At 49.2% G+C, this 18,249-nt stretch overlaps 1 protein-coding gene across 1 annotated transcript; it reads right to left on the bottom strand.

The window, feature by feature from the left end:
- Positions 1 to 259: 259 nt before the first annotated feature.
- Positions 260 to 17,697, bottom strand: LOC142567994 (uncharacterized). Its single transcript, XM_075678085.1, has 4 exons — positions 17,660 to 17,697; positions 1,283 to 1,663; positions 1,043 to 1,143; positions 260 to 321 (listed from the first exon to the last, which is right to left on the bottom strand). The coding sequence occupies exons 1-4, from the start codon at positions 17,695 to 17,697 to the stop codon at positions 260 to 262; spliced, it is 582 nt and encodes a 193-aa protein (XP_075534200.1).
- Positions 17,698 to 18,249: the final 552 nt, after the last annotated feature.

Below are 18,249 nucleotides of genomic sequence, written 5' to 3'. Positions count from 1 at the left end.
AAAATTCCACTGAAAGTTCTTATTTCTCAAGTTGCCCTACATAATTTTGCGTTGTTTTAATAAAGAAACTGTCCATGTTCATTTCATGCAAACAATATTCTACAAAGCTGTGAGGAATATTTGAAGCTCAAAAGTGTTTCGCGTGCTTTTTTTTTTTGGTGAATGACACATAACACAGAACACCAGTCGTGCTTCGCCAAAGCACAGGCACGGAAGGCAGCACGGAGGTCGTCGAGCAAAGCCAGCTGGAGGATCCCATTTACGATGCAAGCTCCATAGACGAGCTTTCCGGAGCAGGATCGTCGCCACGTTGCGTGACACCTGCAGTCATAGAAACAGATAGGTGAGAGTAATGTTTTTTTAAGAGTGTTGACCTGAAAATCCCTAAAAATAGGCTTGACTTCATTCTTTTGTTTAGGTTCAGTGCAATCTATATGTGGTAACAGCATTTTCTTCTGCAGGTCAAGGTACAGCGGGGATACCGACCAAGAGACAGCATTTCATACTGAAAGGCAAGTAGTTGCATTAGGATCACTTAAAAAGTCCGCATGCATGCGTGCTATTCTATCCACAGATATTATGTGAATTTGTAGCACAGCGTGTGATTGACAATGTAAACTTAAATTTTCTCCTCTGGGTGAACAGGCCACGTAAGATCCCCAGACTGTCATCCACTGATTCCAGGTAAGATAAGGGCACACGCAGTGTGAGGATTATGTTGCTCAAGTATCCACCATTTTTCTTTTTTTTTTCAGATCTGCACAATCAGTGTCGCATGTCAACATTGCGTCAGAGTGTCTACAGCAACTGCGTGCAGTAAAACCATCGCAGTCATCGAAACAAGCACACGACCTACCATACTTCTTCAGTATGACAATTGCCCAACAACTGCGTCTGCTTAATACGCATCAGCAAATAGAAAAGGTCATGCATGACAAAGTGATGGAAGCGAAGCAGGAAAGGGACATGTGTCAAAATTAACTTCGTTGCTGAATTTTGCCTAATACAAGGACCCTCAGTATCCAATAAACTTTTTACTCACCACTGTACAGTGTTCTGTCCATGATCATGGATTCTTGCCAAGGGATCTGGCCATCAGTGACGAAGTACTTGGCAAGGTCGTCCCGCATTTTGTAGGCAGCTCTTAAGAAAGAAGTATCACACAATTATGCATATGCAGGAGTAGCAGTAGCAAGCAGTCGACTACCCAAAGTCATGATTTTGCATGCTTCCTGGGAAGTTCTCCATAATTATGTAACGTGCCACATGAAAACTTCGTTACCTGGTTGAGTGACAGCCTGTGCTACGCAGAGGTGGCAGTGCATTGTTGCTGCTGTCCTCGGCCCTCCAGCTCCCTTCACTGATGTTTCCCTGCCAGTCTACTTGGTCAGCTGTTCCAGGAGGGCAGTATGCAGATCGGGAAGTGGGGGACTCCTTGAGCAGGAAGTTGTGCAGGACTACACAAGCAGAGATAATCCTTCTCACATTCTCGTCCTTAGCTTTGAACGGGCGGCGCAGGATGCGCCACCTCTGTGCCGTTATGCCAAAGGCATTCTCTATGACCCGAAGGGCTCTGCTGAGGCGGTAGTTGAAGATCCTTTTTTTGTGGGTCTCGACAAACTGGCTTGATGAAGAATCACCTTCTAATGGCTGATTCTCTGTGCTAGCAGGCAAAAATGGGTGAAGACCTGCATGACAAGTTAGGCACATATTGAGCTGCAAAAACAAAATTTTCTGTAACAGCAGTGACAATGTCCAAGCAACAAGGCGGAAGAGCAGTATGTGCATCGTTACTTGCTTTTGTACTACTGTACTGGTTATGTAATGCATGCTGTTTGCAGTTACAAATAGTGCATATATATATATATATATATATATATATATATATAATATTTGACCTCCACCACACAGAGTTAAGCTGACAAAAAAAATGCCTACCTGAGTGTTATTTTGCTTTTCATGGTGTCTCAATTTAGTTCATAGTTTTGAATTTACAGATTGCTTCACATGTTTATAGCTAAAGCAAACGCAGAAAACTACCTGCATTGTGACTGGAATGTCACAACGCCAGTATTTGTGTGGTGCCCTTCCTGTACATCGATGTGGTCTTGCACTATAAATGTAAAATGTCGCACCTGCAAAGCTGAGCATCCACCCTTACATTGCAAACACTTTTTTGAATGCTAGGCAGTTCTGCCTATAAGCACATTCTGATAGCAAATCTGCACAGCCTTAATTTAAGCACGATGTAAAGAGATGTTTGTGCACAGCCAAAGTGTTCTAGCGTGCCTGCAGGAATACAGCAGTGCCCGGTGGCACTGCTATAGTTCCGGCATCACAGTGAACAACTAGTAAAGAAAGCGGCTCATACTAAGATGACTCATATGCCGGAGCACTGTATTATCTAAGCCATACGCAAAGTTGCTTTCAGTGTACTGAATTCCCAATATACAGCTTCGATTTGTAAAGTTATATTACTGCACAGATGCCGCGGTGCAATAAAGACCGTACGATGGTGAGCAATGCTGCAAGGAATGAAAGATTACTTCTGATGTGGGGATTTGAATAGTACATGTGAATGTATTGTGGGCGAGCTCCACCACTGGAAAAGCTGGCGCCACCATCGGCGTGACGTGGCATGAGGGATCACGTGGACAGAGCGGCCGCGTCGGCTGCTTCGGAAGCGCCGAAGTGAGCTGAAAACTAAAGTTTAAAGCCCCACCTGCGCTGCGGTTCTGATTAAGTGGTGAGGCTTTACCGCCTTCGGTGTCTGCTTGACAACATCTGAAAGTACTATAATAGGTAGTGGCTGCCTTTGGAGGCGTGCAGCATGGTAAGCTACTGCTCGGTGCCGCAGTGCCAGAAGTATGCAACGGAGCCCGATGTCAGCCTTATTCGTACATGGCCGCAGGGCAAGAAGATGCGTGAAGCTTGGCCCTCGAAACATAGAACTGGCAGACAGCCATCGGCTACAACTCGGGTATGTAGCAAGCACAGACGCGAGGAAGATTTCTGCTACAGCGCCCGGATTGCGATGTTCGGTGAGTAGCAGAAAATGCGCACTGAGACGCTCGCCCGCGCCCGCTGCCTGGCTAATGTCATGACGGTTTGGTCTATGAACTTGTTGATGCTATGTACTGCGAAGTTCACCGAAACGGAAAGGGAGCGGTAAAACCCACATTAAAAAAAAAAAGGCATGGTATATGGTCATGTTTGCGTTTTGAATCAATGCATTGGATCACGAAAAAGAAGCAAAGGGAAATCGCGCGCTGAGAAGACCGATAAACATACAGTGTGACACAGCTTGACAAATACTACTGAAATGTCCAAGAATTTAGAAGACAAAAAAAAAGGTTGAATCCTTGAGACGGCGCATCACATTCACTGTAGGCGTCGAAGTCTCTATAATGAACTTATTTTTGAACAGTTTTGATAGGATCAACGCAACAATGGTTGCTAGTGTAATGTCAAATGCTCATTTGCTGCGGCATAAAGCTCACGGCACGGTGCGAAAACGCGCTCTCAGCGAAAGCGAAACATTGTGCGCGGACATGCATGCAGACGCGCAGTCGGTCGCTGCGAACCCGTGCGATCGCTGCATTCAGGCTTCATTCTGTTATGCTCCATTTGGTTATACAGACAGCCCACTATAAGAACATATTTCACTTAGCTTACTCTCAGCGTTTACCTACCTATCACATAAGAAGCCGGTTCGGGAGACACCACCGCGACGACCGCGCGCAGTGGCGTTCACTATACCTATTCGGTAAAGAGATGGCGCCTGTAAACGATTCTGTGCTTTCAGTTTGCCCAAGATTATTATATCGACAATCGAAAACTTTCCTCGTTTTGAGAGTACTTGCATAAATGTCCAGGAGGGCTGCCGCGTGGTGTTTTTATTGAGCGCCGTAAGCGAAACCTACGAGGAGCGCGCCGCGTGATCCCTTATACTACGCAAGGGAGGCGCTTCCGACAGATGACTCCGTAAGTCCTCGACCCCAATACCCAATTCTCCAGTATGTATGTTTTCTTCTAGAACAATTTCACGTTTGGCACAGAGGCTGAGCAACTGTGGCCTCTTGACTGCAAATTTCTGTGCTCTCTTCCACAGTGCTCATGGAGGTATCATTCATTGGGCTACTCGAATTGTGAATAGATAACGGCGCACACCCATCTTGCAATTTTACGCAGAACGCCTTGTGTATTATTCACAAAGCTGAACCTAGGGAACTATTCGTTGGTTTGTTATGAAAATTTAAAAAATGGCAATGAATGTTTCCTCACTTTTTGTGCGGGCACGTCTTCCGCGATATCAGCTTTCATTTCATTGTCATGTGCATGTCAAAGCAGCTACTAATTAATAGACAAACACAAAACCACTAACTGTATCAGCCTTTCCACACCACGAGAGGTCATTGAACTCGTCAACATCTGCACATTTATGTCGCTAAACCGCCGTAATTGCTCAGTGGCTATGGTGTTAGGCTGCTAAGGACAAGGTCGCGGGATCGAATCCCGGCAACGGCGGCCGCATTTCGATGGGGGCGAAAACACCCGTGTACTTAGATTTAGGTGCACGTTAAAGAACCCCAGGTGGTCGAAATTTCCGCAGTCCTCCATTACGGCGTGCCTCATAATCAGAAAGTGGTTTTGGCACGTAAAACTCCATGACTTAATTTAATTTTTTTCATTTATGTCGCTCATAAGTGACAATACAATTCGTTTTCCCGAAGCCATTGGTAGCGATGAGAGAAGACGTTAACTAGGCGAGCCGCTTCGCAGAGACGATTGCCGTGGCGACTGCCATGACCGCTCGCGATTCAAAATCACGCCGACGATTTACTACTTCGTACAACATTTTATAACATGCACACTTTCGAGGTCACTTTGAGTTATTCCGTGTCAGAAACAAATTTTAGCCAATTTTTTTGCCGCCGTCAGCGGCGAAAGAGGCCAGCGTCACGACCAGGGAGGGAAAAAAAATAACAGGAAGATCGAAATGGCGAGAAACTTGCCCGCCGGGCCCGCCCCAATAGCAGCGAAAACTCGTGACGTAGCGTTTTCTCGGTTGTTTACAATCAGTATTCGGGGCGAGCTCCACCAATGGAAATCTGGCGCTGCCTTCGGTGTGACGTGTATGAGGGATCACGTGGACCCAGCGGCCACGTCGGCTGCTTCAGTAGCGCCGAAACGAGCTGAAAACTTTTAAAGACCCCCCTGCGCTACGGTTTTGATTTAGTGGGGCGGTGTTCCCGCTTCGGGTGCCCACTTGACAACACTTGAAAGCACTATAATAGGTAGTGGCTGCCTGGCTATTGCTCGGGGCCGCAGTGCCGGATGTAGGCAATGAAGCCCGGTGTCAGGCTTCACACTGTTGTGACTTCGAGGACGAGAGACGGACTCTTTCCGTAGACGAAAAAGAAACGAAAAACTTTGTACAGTATTTACAGATAGTGGATAATAGCGTACAGGTAGCAGTAAGGGCGCATCAGACCGACTGGGCGGCTGGAAGCGACTCTCTCTTCACACAATGGGCCGCTTCTTCCTTAAATCCCTTTGGCGACTCCTCGTACGCAGGAACCAGGCGGGGCAGGGTGATGACGTCGCCCGCGTCGAATTCTTAATCCGTCGCGGGGATGACTGGGCACTTCTTGAAGTCGCCTCCCGTGTCCAATTCTTGACTCGTCGTGGAGAAGTGGCAGCTCCCGTCGCCTCCATGATAGCCACGGGGTGCACGTAGTATGGCAGCTCCCGTCGCCTCGATGATAACCACGTGGTGCACGTAGTATGGCTGCTCCCGTCGTCTCGATGATAGCCACGTGGTATGGCACAACAACACGTATACCCGCGCGACAAGAAGCTGCGGGAAGCTTGGATCGCGAAGCTTAGAACCGGCAAGCAGCCATCGGCTACAACTCTGGAGTGCAGCATGCACTTCCGCAAGGAAGATTTCTGCTACGGCGTCGGGACTGCGATGTTCAGTGAGCAGCAGGAAACACGCACTGAGACGCTCGCCCGCGCGCGCTGCCCGGCTAATGTCATGAATATTTTATTTACGAACTTGATGATGCTATAGGTACTGGCAAGTTAACTGGAACGGAAGGGGAACGGTAAGAAACAGATTTTAAAAAAATGGCATATGCTCATGACAGACTTTAAAGAAATGGCATATGCTCATGTTCGTGTCAGCATCAAACAATGAATGTACTGGATTAAGAAAAATCAGCAGCGGGAAATTGCTCGCTGAGAAGACCGATAAGCTTACAAGACGATGCAGCTTGCAAAATAATGATAATGAGACGTCCAATAATTTAGGATAAACGAAAAAAAAAAAGGTTGAATCGTCGCGACGGCACATCACAAGTCGCCGTAGACGTCGAAGCCTCTAGTCATAACGAAATTATTTTTCAACAGCCCCGATAGCGTCCACGCAACAATGGTTGCTCGTGTACTGTCAAATACCCATATGCTGTGGCCTAAAGCGCACGGCACGGTGCAAAAACGCACTCGCAGCGAAAGCGAAAAATTGTGCGTGGACGTGCAAGCAGACGCGCAATCGGTCACCACGAACCCGTCTGATCGCTGCATTGAGGCTGCATTCTGTTGTGCTCCATCTGGTTATACAAAACAAGCAGCCCATTATAAGAACATATTTCACATAGTTTGCTCTCAGCGATTGCCTACTTTTCGCGCAAGGGTTCGGGGGGACTCCATCGCGATGACCGCGCGCAGTGGGCGTTCACTGTACGTATTCCGTAAAGAGATAGCGTCTGTAAACCATTCTGTGCTTTCTGTTTGCCCAAGGATATTATTTAGACAGTAAAGAACTTCTGTCGTTTAGAGAGTGCTTAGAGAAACGTCCAGGAGGGCTTCTGCGTGGTGTTTTTATTGATCGCCGACAGCCAAACCTATGAGGAGCGCGGCGCGTTATCCTTCATACTACGCAAGCGACACCGTAAGTCCTCGTTGCCAATAGTGCCTAGAGTACGGATGAAGGAAAAAATCTATAGACACATTGCTGAAATAAACTGCCATAGGCGAAAGCCTATCTATGACTGCCTCTGTTGCTGTCGTCTGAATTGTTCTGCGAACGGACACCGCCGTGGCCGCGAGCATGGGATGCAAGCGTATATAGTGTCACACCGCTGTGATTGATCACCGCTTTCCTGCGTCCACCACGGACTGTGCACGGACACTCATGAGCCACTAAAGGCTTATGCTTTAAAAACTGAGGATAGACCCTACCCCCTCCGCGCGCTAGGAGAAAACTGTGAAGGAAGTGACGGGGTAGTTTCTCCCGTTTCATTTTTGCTTTTTTTTTTATTTCTTTTCCTCTAGCGACCATGTTGTCGGGCCATAATGGCGGCTTTTTTATGGCTGTGTGCGCTCACACGTATTGCTGCGTAGGTTTCGCACCGTGGGCAAAGGCGTCGTGCGGGCAGGTTTGCGTTAGCATCCGTGTTTTGTTGCGCTGTGTTATCTGGACGGTGCTGTCCCGGATGTTACTGCGGCCAGGTGGGATAGGAGAAACTAAAACTCGCGAATTTAACGCGCATGCAACGCTGTACGCAATGTACCACGTCACAGCAATGGTAACGGACGAAGGAATATCCGCGGAAAGTTTTGCCTTCTTCGGCGAATCGTGCCATCGCAGGCCGATAACCGGTGCGTTTCAGAATCTGTGCAATGAACGCGTTGCAGGTCAGTGATTCCTGCTTTTGACAGCGCATGGTGCATTTGCGGCACGTAGAACGTACGTTATGCAAGAATGCATAGTCCTGGTTTTAAGACATTCGTATTCAGTAACAACTTGCTTTTGTGCATATTAAAACACATGTTGCTCAACTGTTGCTTGTTTCTCGCAGTACTCGCGACAGCACGAAGTCTTTTAAGCAGAGCGCGTTCGAGGTTCATGCACACCTGCACAGGTGTACCACGACACACGTATACTGATAGAGCTGTACGCAAAATATGTGCATTTTTCTGCCCTCGGCACCGTGCGCCGGCCTGTCGACGCTTGATCCGGAAAGGTGGGAAAGAAGCGGCTGTTTTGACTTATTAAGGAACGAGTCCTCCCTACCGCAAACGTGTCTTATCTGTGCGCGCGAGAAGCGCAGGGACGTTAATGTTAGCGTATGCGCTGCAGGAGTGAGCAAGGCTTCGCAGAACGTATACGCCCGCGAACACATCAAACGGTTGTTCCGTGGTCGCACGTAGGCCGGTGCTACGCGCGTACTGTTCTGCACCGTGCGCCGGCTATCGCAAAACTTTGGTTCCGTGAAGCTTCACTTACCGTGGGAAGAAGGCACCTCCGGCCGCAGTCAATGAATCTAAACGCGGAGTCAGAAATGAGATTCCACCACCTCGCCGGCGCGCTGTCGTAGTGATGCGCGGCCGTCCGAAGTTTGTTCAATAAAGCACGACAATTCCTCAAGCCACAGCGACAGTACGCGTGCTTGTGCTCATAAACTCCAGACGGATCGCTAATGGGTCGGCGTGTCGTATGTGCATTCTGCAGTGCAGTGAGAATGCGAAAATTTTTGGTATCGCCAGGCGCCTAGCTCGTAAGTCCATTTGGGAGCCTCAGGAAGTCCAAGCAGTGAAAAGCAAGTAGAAGGGAGCGATAAGGGTGACCTTTTTTTTTGAAAACACGCAAGAACTGGGCAGCGGCCGGTATCTGCGGTTGATGAGAACAGTTCAGCTGGCTGGGCTGTGAAAGCATGTTTATTTTCATAAAAGCCAGTAAAAGCAGCGGATTCGATCTCACAGCCCAATTTGCGAAGTTCGTTATGAACATCTTTCAACGTGACTTCGGCAACGGTAATGCAACGAGACATCGCGATTGTTTAGTATTGCAGCGGAGAGCACGCGTCCGAGCAGCCGGGTTGCGCGCAGCGCGGCGTGGTTTCGTGAGAAATGTAAACAGACGAGAACCGGCCCGACATGATGGCGGAGCCACGCCAACCTCCGGCTTAGCTTCACAAAGAGTGACGTCAGGGACCCTCCTCAGTTTATCCATCCTTACAATCCTTTCTTGATGTCGATGTCGCAAGTGGCTGCGTTTTGCAGTTGGCTGCGCGCACGGACCTTAAAATTGATTTTAAATATGTTCCAAGCTACGTTCGTCGCTGATATTTTGCAGACGATGTGTGTGTGCCCACATAAATTGATCTCACTCGTTAACTCGACTTCGAAATTTTGTGTCAGTACTCCCTTAACGTGAAGGCCTTGCTTGACTTTATGCAAACGACGCCTGTCGTCAACGTGCCTAGGACGCTAATTGCGTTGCCTTCGGCGCGTTGGCTACAGGCGTCATTTAAATGAAGTCAAGCATGAGCTTTAAGTTAATGTGCATTTCAGAAGGCGGGGGTTAGTTTTATTGAGGGGCTTAATCATGATGGATACAGAGCGCTGCCCCACGGATAAATGCACGACTTAACAAAAAAAATTTGGCTGAGGTTTAACTTTTAAACATAGTTATCTAAAGGTATGTTTGGCTTAGTTTTGCAAAGCCTATGCACACAATGCCCACAATTCCAACCGTACCGAGTTACTCGGAACTTCCAGTGCAATTGCCGTTTTCTTGCAGGATGCGTAGCCATTGCTGCAGTTCGACACGACATATTTCCGCTCCCTCCTATAAAAAGCACGGATGGAAAGCGGTCGCTTTAGTTGCATCGAGGTAAGTGTACGCAAAGTGTGAGAAAGACCGAGAAGCCAGCGCCGCCGACGCAATGCGGAAACCCTCGAGACCTGTAATAGAGACGGAATGCCTGCAGATCGCGAAGGAAACAGCGGCAGCTTGCGTGCCCATGTTGGGAGCTTTTCCTCCCAAGGTCACCTACGCATGCGCTTCGCACCACATGCGAGTGAGTGAACTGTAGCGGCGTCGGCAGGCGTCGTCCGCTTCGGGATTACTGCTAGTAGCTCGTTTCAAGCGCAGTACGGAATGTAATTAGGACAGTATTCAATAATAATAATAATCATCATCAGCCTAGTTACGCCCACTGCAAGGCAAAGGCCTCTCCCATACTTCTCCAACTACCCCGGTCATGTACTAATTGTGGCCAAACGTCTTAATGTCATCCGCCCACCTAACTTTCTGCCGCCCCCTGCTACGCTTCCCTTCCCTTAGAATCCAGTCCGTAACCCTTAATGACCATCGGTTATCTTCCCTCCTCATTACATTTCCAGCCCATGCCCATTTCTTTTTCTTGATTTCAACTAAGATGTCATTTACCCGCGTTTGTTCCCTCACCCAATCTGCTCTTTTCTTATCCCTTAACGTTACACTCATCATTCTTCTTTCCATAGCTCGTTGCGTCGTCCTCAATTTCAGCAGAACCCTTTTCGTAAGCCTCCAGGTTTCTGCCCCATACGTGAGTACTGGTAACACACAGCTGTTATACACTTTCCTTTTGAGGGATAGTGGCAACCTGCTGTTCGTGATTTGAGAATGCCTGCCAAACGCACCCCAGCCCATTCTTATTCTTCTGGTTATTTCAGTCTCATGATCCGGATCCGAGGTCACTACCTGCCCTAAGTAGATGTATTCCCTTACTACTTCCAGTGCCTCGCTACCTATCGTAAACTGCTGTTCTCTTCCGGGACTGTTAAACATTACTTTAGTTTTCTGCAGATTAATTTTCAGACCCACCCTTCTGCTTTGCCTCCCCAGGTCAGTGAGCATGCATTGCAGTTGGTCTCCTGAGTTACTAAGCAAGGCAATATCATCAGCGAATTGCAAGTTGCTAAGGTATTCTCCATCAACTTTTATCCCCAACTCTTCCCACTCCAGGTCTCTGAATACCTCCTGTAAACATGCTGTGAATAGCATTGGAGAGATCGTATCTCCCTGTCTGACGCCTTTCTTTATTTGGATTTTGTTGCTTTCTTTGTGGAGGACTACGGTGGCTGTGGAGCCGCTATAGATATCTTCCAGTATTTTTACATATGGCTCATCTACACCCTGATTCCGTAATGCCTCCATGACTGCTGAGGTTTCGACTGAATCAAACGCTTTCTCGTAATCAATGAAAGCTATATATAAGGGTAGCTCCTGCTAAAATGTCCACCGCTTCTATTTATTGACATTACAGAATTAAATCTGGGAAAATGTACAATATACGATACGACATAGTGAGTTTTGTGCGTCGCGTCTATAGACGAACATGTAAGCGACGGCAACGCGCCCGACTCGTCATCTGTCGTGCTGCGGCGAAAACTGAATGTCCTCCTTGTCCAACCGCGACTTTATCGGGCTGGCCGCGCACTGTCGCGGCCCTAGCCAGATTCCTCTCCTCAAATACTTCTTTATTCGTGGAGTAGAGCTTTCGTTCTAAAAATTATTTCCAACTTCCGTTGCAAGGCGCCACCCAGGTGGTACTGCCCCCTCCCTCCCCACGACCATAAAGCAGAGGCGCGAAAAAGGACGATAGGAGAGAGTGGCGAGTGGTTGGATCGGCCGCATCTGGCCGATCTGGCTGGCACAGACGACGCTCGCTATTGGCGGCGAGGAGTTACGGAGTCGCCATCTATCGGAAGCGCCTCGCTGGCGTAGTATGAGGGATCACGTGGCGCGCTCCTCATAGGTTTTGCTGTCAGCGCTCACTGAAAACACCACGCGCGAGCTCTCCCGGACATTTCTGTAAGTACTTTCGAAACGAGAGAAGTTTCTTACTGTCTAAATAATAATCTTGGGCAAACTGAAAGCACACAATCGTTTACAGACGCTATCTCTTTACCGAATACGTACAGTGAACGCCACTGCGCGCGGTCGTCGCGATGGAGTCTCCCGAACCGGCTTCTTGCGTGAAAGGTAGGTAAACGCTGAGAGCTAACTATGTGAAATATGTTCTTATAGTGTTTGTATAACTAAATGGAGCGTAATAGAATGAAGCCTCAATGCAGCGATCGCACAGATTCGCAGCGACCCGTCTGCGCGTCTGCATGCATGTCCGCGCACTGTTTCGCTTTCTCCGCGCGCGCGTTTACGCACCGTGCCATGAGCTTTAGGCCGCAGAATATGAGCATTTGACAGTATACAAGCAACCATTGTTGCTTGGGCGCTATCATCATCATCATCATCATCATCAGCCTGGTTACGCCCACTGCAGGGTAAAGGCATCTCCCATACTTCTCCAACAACCCCGGTCATGTACTAATTGTGGCCATGCCGTCCCTTGTTTGGATCCCACCGATGGCATCGGTTGTTGGGAACTCGGCGCTGACGCCCGTGGTTGTACCTGGGTCGCAAGCCCCAAGGGTAGCGTTGGCCTGGCGGCCTGGGGTACAACTGGAAGCATCCGAAGGTCCCGGCAAAGCATGAGTCGACTGGTAACAACAAAACAACTTGTTTATTTTAACATCGCAAAGAGTCGGCGGTCAGGTTGACCGAAGTAGAGAGACGGGAGAGCACTTTACTCAACAGAAGAAATCGGAGCCCTCCTTTTTGGCGTCCGGGGGCAGCTGTTTTTATACTCTCGCAGTTGAGGGCAAGAAGGAACCCCTCAATAGACGAGCACGTGATTGTACAATGGGCTAAGGTGACGCACACTGCCGCCGGTCGGGCACAAAGACTGGGAGGAGAGGGTGACCCCCTGCTGTCGCAGCGCCTGGTTCGGGCACAATGACTGGAAGGAGAGGGTGACCCCCTGCTGTCGCATCGCCTGGTTCGGGCACAATGACTGGAGGGAGAGGGTGACCCCCTGCTGTCGCATCGCCTGGTTCGGGCGCAATGGCACATACACTCACACACGCACATGAAGACACGTGGCATCGGAACATGCCTGGAAACGCCTGGAAACGCCGGGCGGGGAGCGTTGCGGCGACGCCGAACGGGCCAAAATGTCTGCCGCCCCGCCGCAGTCGCGCCGGCAAAACCGCGTGTCGCAGGCGAAACGCAACACCCTGCAAACTTCTTAATTTCGTCCGCCCCGTTACGTTTCGCCTACGACGCGCGGTAAAGCCGGCGAGGATACAACAGACGCCAGGGCTTCGTTCAAAGCGGCAGACATTTTGGCCCGTTCGGCGCCGCCGCTACGCCTCCCTGCCAAGCGCGTCCAGGCATGTTCCAATGCCACGTGTCTTCATGTGCGTGTGTGAGTGTATGTGCATATTGGTGCCCACGCTTGTCGAAGCGCGGCAGCCGGGGAGAGGAGCTCCTAACAACTGTGAAGCAAGGGGGTCCGAGCGGCGCCGACACGACGGCTGCTCCTCCTTCTCTTCCCATTGTGCCCACGCTTGTCGAAGCGCGGCAGCCGGGGAGAGGAGCTCCCAACAACTGTGAAGCAAGGGGGGGTCCGAGTGGCGCCGACACGACGCTGCGCCACCTTATCCCATTGTTCCCGAGCGGCACCGTCACGTGCTCGTCTATAGAGGGGTTCCTTCTTGCCCTCAACTGCGAGAGTATAAAAGCAGCTGCCCCCGGACGCCAAAGGAGGGCTCCGATTTCTTCTGTTGAGTAACGTGCTCTCCCGTCTCTCTACTTCGGTCAACCTGACCGCCAACTCTTTGCGATGTTAGAATAAACAAGTTGTTTTGTTGTTACCAGTTGACTCATGCTTTGCCGGGACCTTCGGATGCTTCCAGTTGTACCCCAGGCCGCCAGGCCAACGCTACCCTTGGGGCTTGCGACCCAGGTGCAACAACGGGCGTCAGCGCCGAGTTCCCAACAACTCGTACCAGCGGTGCGATTACAACAGCCCACCTAACTTTCTGCCGCCCCTTGCTACGCTTCCCTTCCCTTGGGATCCAGTCCGTAACCCTTAATGACCATCGGTTATCTTCCCTCCTCATTACATGTCCTGCCCATGCCCATTTCTTTTTCTTGATTTCAACTAAGATGTCATTAACTCGCGTTTGTTCCCTCACCCTATCTGCTCTTTTCTTATCCCTTAACGTTACACCTATCATTCTTCTTTCCATAGCTCGTTGTGTCGTCCTCAATTTGAGTAGAACCCTTTTCGTAAGCCTCCAGGTTTCTGCCCCGTAGGTGAGTACTGGTAAGACACAGCTATTATATACTTTTCTCTTGAGGGATAACGGCAACCTGCTGTTCATGATTTGGGAATGCCTGCCAAACGCACTCCAGCCCATTCTTATTCCGATTATTTCAGTCTCATGATCCGGATCCGTGGTCACTACCTGCCCTAAGTAGATGTATTCCCTTACCACTTCCAGTGCTTCGCTACCTATCGTAAACTGCTGTTCTCTTCCGAGACTGTTAAACAATACTTTAGTTTTCCGCAAATTAATTTTCAGACCCACCCTTCTGCTTTGCCTCTCCAGGTCAGTGAGCATGCATTGCAATTGGTCTCCTGAGTTACTAAGCAAGGCAATATCATCAGCGAATCGCAAGTTGCTAAGGTATTCTCCATCAACTTTTATCCCCAATTCTTCCCACTCCAGGCCTCTGAATACCTCCTGTAAACATGCTGTGAGTAGTATTGGAGATATCGTATCTCCCTGTCTGACGCCTTTCTTTATAGGAATTTTGTTACTTTCTTTGTGGAGGACTACGGTGGCTGTGGAGCCGCTATAGATATCTTCCAGTATTTTTACATATGGCTCATCTACACCCTGATTCCGTAATGCCTCCATGACTGCTGAGGTTTCGACTGAATCAAACGCTTTCTCGTAATCAATGAAAGCTATATATAAGGGTTGGTTATATTCTGCACATTTCTCTATCACCTGATTGATAGTGTGAATATGGTCTATTGTTGAGTAGCCTTTACGGAATCCTGCCTGGTCCTTTGGTTGACAGAAGTCTAAGGTGTTCCTGATTCTATTTGCAATTACCTTAGTAAATACTTTGTAGGCAACTTACAGTAAGCTGATCGGTCTATAATTTTTCAAGTCTTTGGCGTCCCCTTTCTTATGGATTAGGATTATGTTAGCATTCTTCCAAGATTCCGGTACGCTCGAGGTCATGAGGCATTGCGTATACAGGGTGGCGAGTTTCTCTAGAACAATCTGTCCACCATCCTTCAACAAATCTGCTGATACCTGATCCTCCCCAGCTGCCTTCCCCCTTTGCATATCTCCTAAGGCTTTCTTTACTTCTTCCGGCGTTACCTTCGGGATTTCGAATTCCTCTAGACGATCTTCTCTTCCATTATCGTCGTGGGTGCCACTGGTACTGTATAAATCTCTATAGAACTCCTCAGCCACTTGAACTATCTCATCCATATTAGTAATGATATTGCCGGCTTTGTCTCTTAACGCATACATCTGATTCTTGCCAACTCCTAGTTTCTTCTTCACTGTTTTTAGGCTTCCTCCGCTCCTGAGAGCATGTTCAATTCTATCCATATTATACTTCCTTATGTCAGCTGTCTTACGCTTGTTGATTAACTTCGAAAGTTCTGCCAGTTCTATTCTAGCTGTAGGGTTAGATGCTTTCATACATTGGCGTTTCTTGATCAGATCTTTCGTCTCCTGCGATAGTTTGCTGGTATCCTGCCTAACGGAGTTACCACCGACTTCCATTGCACACTCCTTAATGATGCCCACAAGATTGTCGCTCATAGCTTCAACACTAAGGTCCTCTTCCTGAGTTAAAGCTGAATACCTGTTCTGTAGCTTGATCTGGAGTTCCTCTATTTTCCCTCTTACCGCTAACTCATTGATCGGCTTCTTATGTACCAGTTCCTTCCGTTCCCTCCTCAGGTCTAGGCTAATTCGAGTTCTTACCATCCTGTGGTCACTGCAGCGCACCTTGCCGAGCACGTCCACATCTTGTATGATGCCAGGGTTAGCGCAGAGTATGAAGTCTATTTCATTTCTAGTCTCGCCGTTCGGGCTCCTCCACGTCCACTTTCGGCTATCCCGCTTGCGGAAGAAGGTATTCATTATCCTCATATTATTCTGTTCCGCAAACTACTAATAACTCTCCCCTGCTATTCCTAGTGCCTATGCCATATTCCCCCACTGCCTTGTCTCCAGCCTGCTTCTTGCCTACCTTGGCATTAAAGTCGCCCATTAGTATAGTGTATTTAGTTTTCACTCTCCCCACCGCCGATTCCACGTCTTCATAGAAGCTTTCGACTTCCTGGTCATCATGACTGGATGTAGGGGCGTAGACCTGTACAATCTTCATTTTGTACCTCTTATTAAGTTTCACAAGACCTGCCACCCTCTCGTTAATGCTATAGAATTCCTGTATGTTACCAGCTATATTCTTATTAATCAGGAATCCGACTCCTAGTTCTCTTCTATCCGTTAAGCCCCGGTAGCACAGGACGTGCCCGCTATTTAGCACTGTATATGCTTCTTTCGGCCTCCTAACTTCACTGAGCCCTATTATATCCCATTTACTGCCCTCTAATTCCTCCAATAGTACTGCTAGACTCGCCTCACTAGATAACGTTCTAGCGTTAAACGTTGCCAGGTTCATATTCCAATGGCGGCCTGTCCGGAGCCACTGATTCTTAGCACCCTCTGCTGCGTCGCAGGTCTGACCGCCGCCGTGGTCAGTTGCTTCGCAGCTGCTGGGGACTGAGGGCCGGGGTTTGATTGTTGTGTTCATAGGAGGTTGTGGCCAAGTACTGCACCAGGGTGGCCAATCCTGCTCTGGTGAGGGAGTGCGTTACCGGTTCTGGTCACCGGGATCAGGCCACACTCCAGGCCTGTTTGTGCAATTTTATCAACACGCGGATTTTTTTTTTAATCCGGTGGAAAATTGCCGGCACCGGGATTCGAACCACGGACCTCTTGCACGCAAGGCGGGTGTTCTACCTCTACGCCACCGCTGCAATCCGTGGGCGCTATCAGAGCTGTTCAAAAATAATTTCATTGTAGAGACTTCGACGCCTACGGGGACTGTGATGTGCCGTCGCGACGATTCAATCTTTTTTTTTCTACTAAATTCTTTGACCTTTCAATACTCTTTCTCGAGTTGCGTCGCACTGTATGTTTATCGGTGTTCCCAGCGTGCAATTCCCCGCTGCTCCTTTTTTGTAATCCAGTGCATTAATTCATAACACAAACATGACCATATGCCATGCTTTTTTTAAATGTGCTTCTTACCGCTGCCTTTCCACTCCACTGAACTTGCCAGTATCTATAGCATCGACAAGTTCATAGACCAAACCGTCATGACATTAGTCGGGCAGCGGACTCGGGCGAGCGTCTCAGTGCGCGTTTTCAGAACATCGCAGACCGGGCGCCGTAGCAGAAATCTTCCTCGCGTCTGTGCTTGCTGCATACCCGAGTTGTAGCAGATGACTGCTTGCCGGTTATATGTTTCGCGAGCCAAGCTTCACACAGCTTCTTGTCCTGCGGCTACGTGTGAATAAGGCTGACACCGTGCTCCGTCGCGTGCGTCCGGCATTGCGGCACCGAGCAGTAGCCTACCATGTTGTGCGCCTTCAAAGGCAGCCACTACCTATTGTAGTGCTTTAAAGCGTTGTAAAGGAGACACTCGAAGGGGGAAAATCTCGCCACTAAATGAGGACCGCAGCGTACGAGGGAATTTAATCTCTTGTTTTCAGCTCGCTTCGGCGCGCCCGAAGCAGCCGACGCGGCCGCTATGTCCACGTGATCCCTCCTACCACGTCACGCCGACGGTGGCGCCAGCTTTTCCAGTGGTGGAGCTCGAGGCCAATTCTGGCGCCATCTCGTAGCCACCGTCGCCGCACTACGTTCTTTCTCTCACCCTTTCTCCACACCTTCCTCCTCCGCATTCCGCCTCATGGTTCCGCTTCACCCTCCTCCTGCACTTACCTCCTCGTGTTTTTCGTGACCCGCTGTGCTCGTTCGCTCGAGCTGCGCTCTAAAACACAGGAACGCTTTCATTGAGGTGCGACGCCTACAACGCCACTGGTGACGCTCGATCCATAGAGTTTCCTACAAGAATTTTTGTAGGAAACTCTATGGCTCGATCATCACGCCAGCGTTGTGAGACTACCAATATAAAGTGTCCTTGTACCCAGCAGGAGTTGACCTGTGTGATGTGGCGCGCCAGAATGTCGCGCCCACATGTAGATACAACACCGTCCGAGGAATCCAAGCGCAACGCTAAACCTTGCTATTGCTTGCCAGTGCTTCGTCCGTTGGGTCATATTGAGTAACTTGTTTCCCATTCCGGCCCCTACGGGAACGCTGTCGCCGGACTGGGAATCAAGCCACGGCAGAGGCAACGCGGTGGACAAGTGCTCGGTGCACAGGAGGCGCCATCTTCCTTGAGTCGTCGAGCCAGACGCCACCTATCGCGAAAGTACCCTGAGAGTATAATTATAAATCGAG

This window comes from Dermacentor variabilis, unplaced genomic scaffold (assembly GCF_050947875.1).
Source record: "Dermacentor variabilis isolate Ectoservices unplaced genomic scaffold, ASM5094787v1 scaffold_15, whole genome shotgun sequence".
Classification (NCBI taxonomy): Eukaryota; Metazoa; Arthropoda; class Arachnida; order Ixodida; family Ixodidae; genus Dermacentor; species Dermacentor variabilis.
This window is presented reverse-complemented; position numbering and strand designations above follow the sequence as displayed.

Bases quoted from the DNA above. Each gene is read 5' to 3' on its own strand.
- LOC142567994 (XM_075678085.1), bottom strand. From the start codon at position 17,697: ATGAGGCGGAATGCGGAGGAGGAAGGTGTGGAGAAAGG. The intron at 1,664-17,659 runs GTGAGAGAAAGA...TTTGCCTGCTAG, and splicing joins GAGGAAGGTGTGGAGAAAGG to CACAGAGAATCAGCCATTAG. The intron at 322-1,042 runs GTGAGTAAAAAG...CTATGACTGCAG, and splicing joins GGACAGAACACTGTACAGTG to GTGTCACGCAACGTGGCGAC.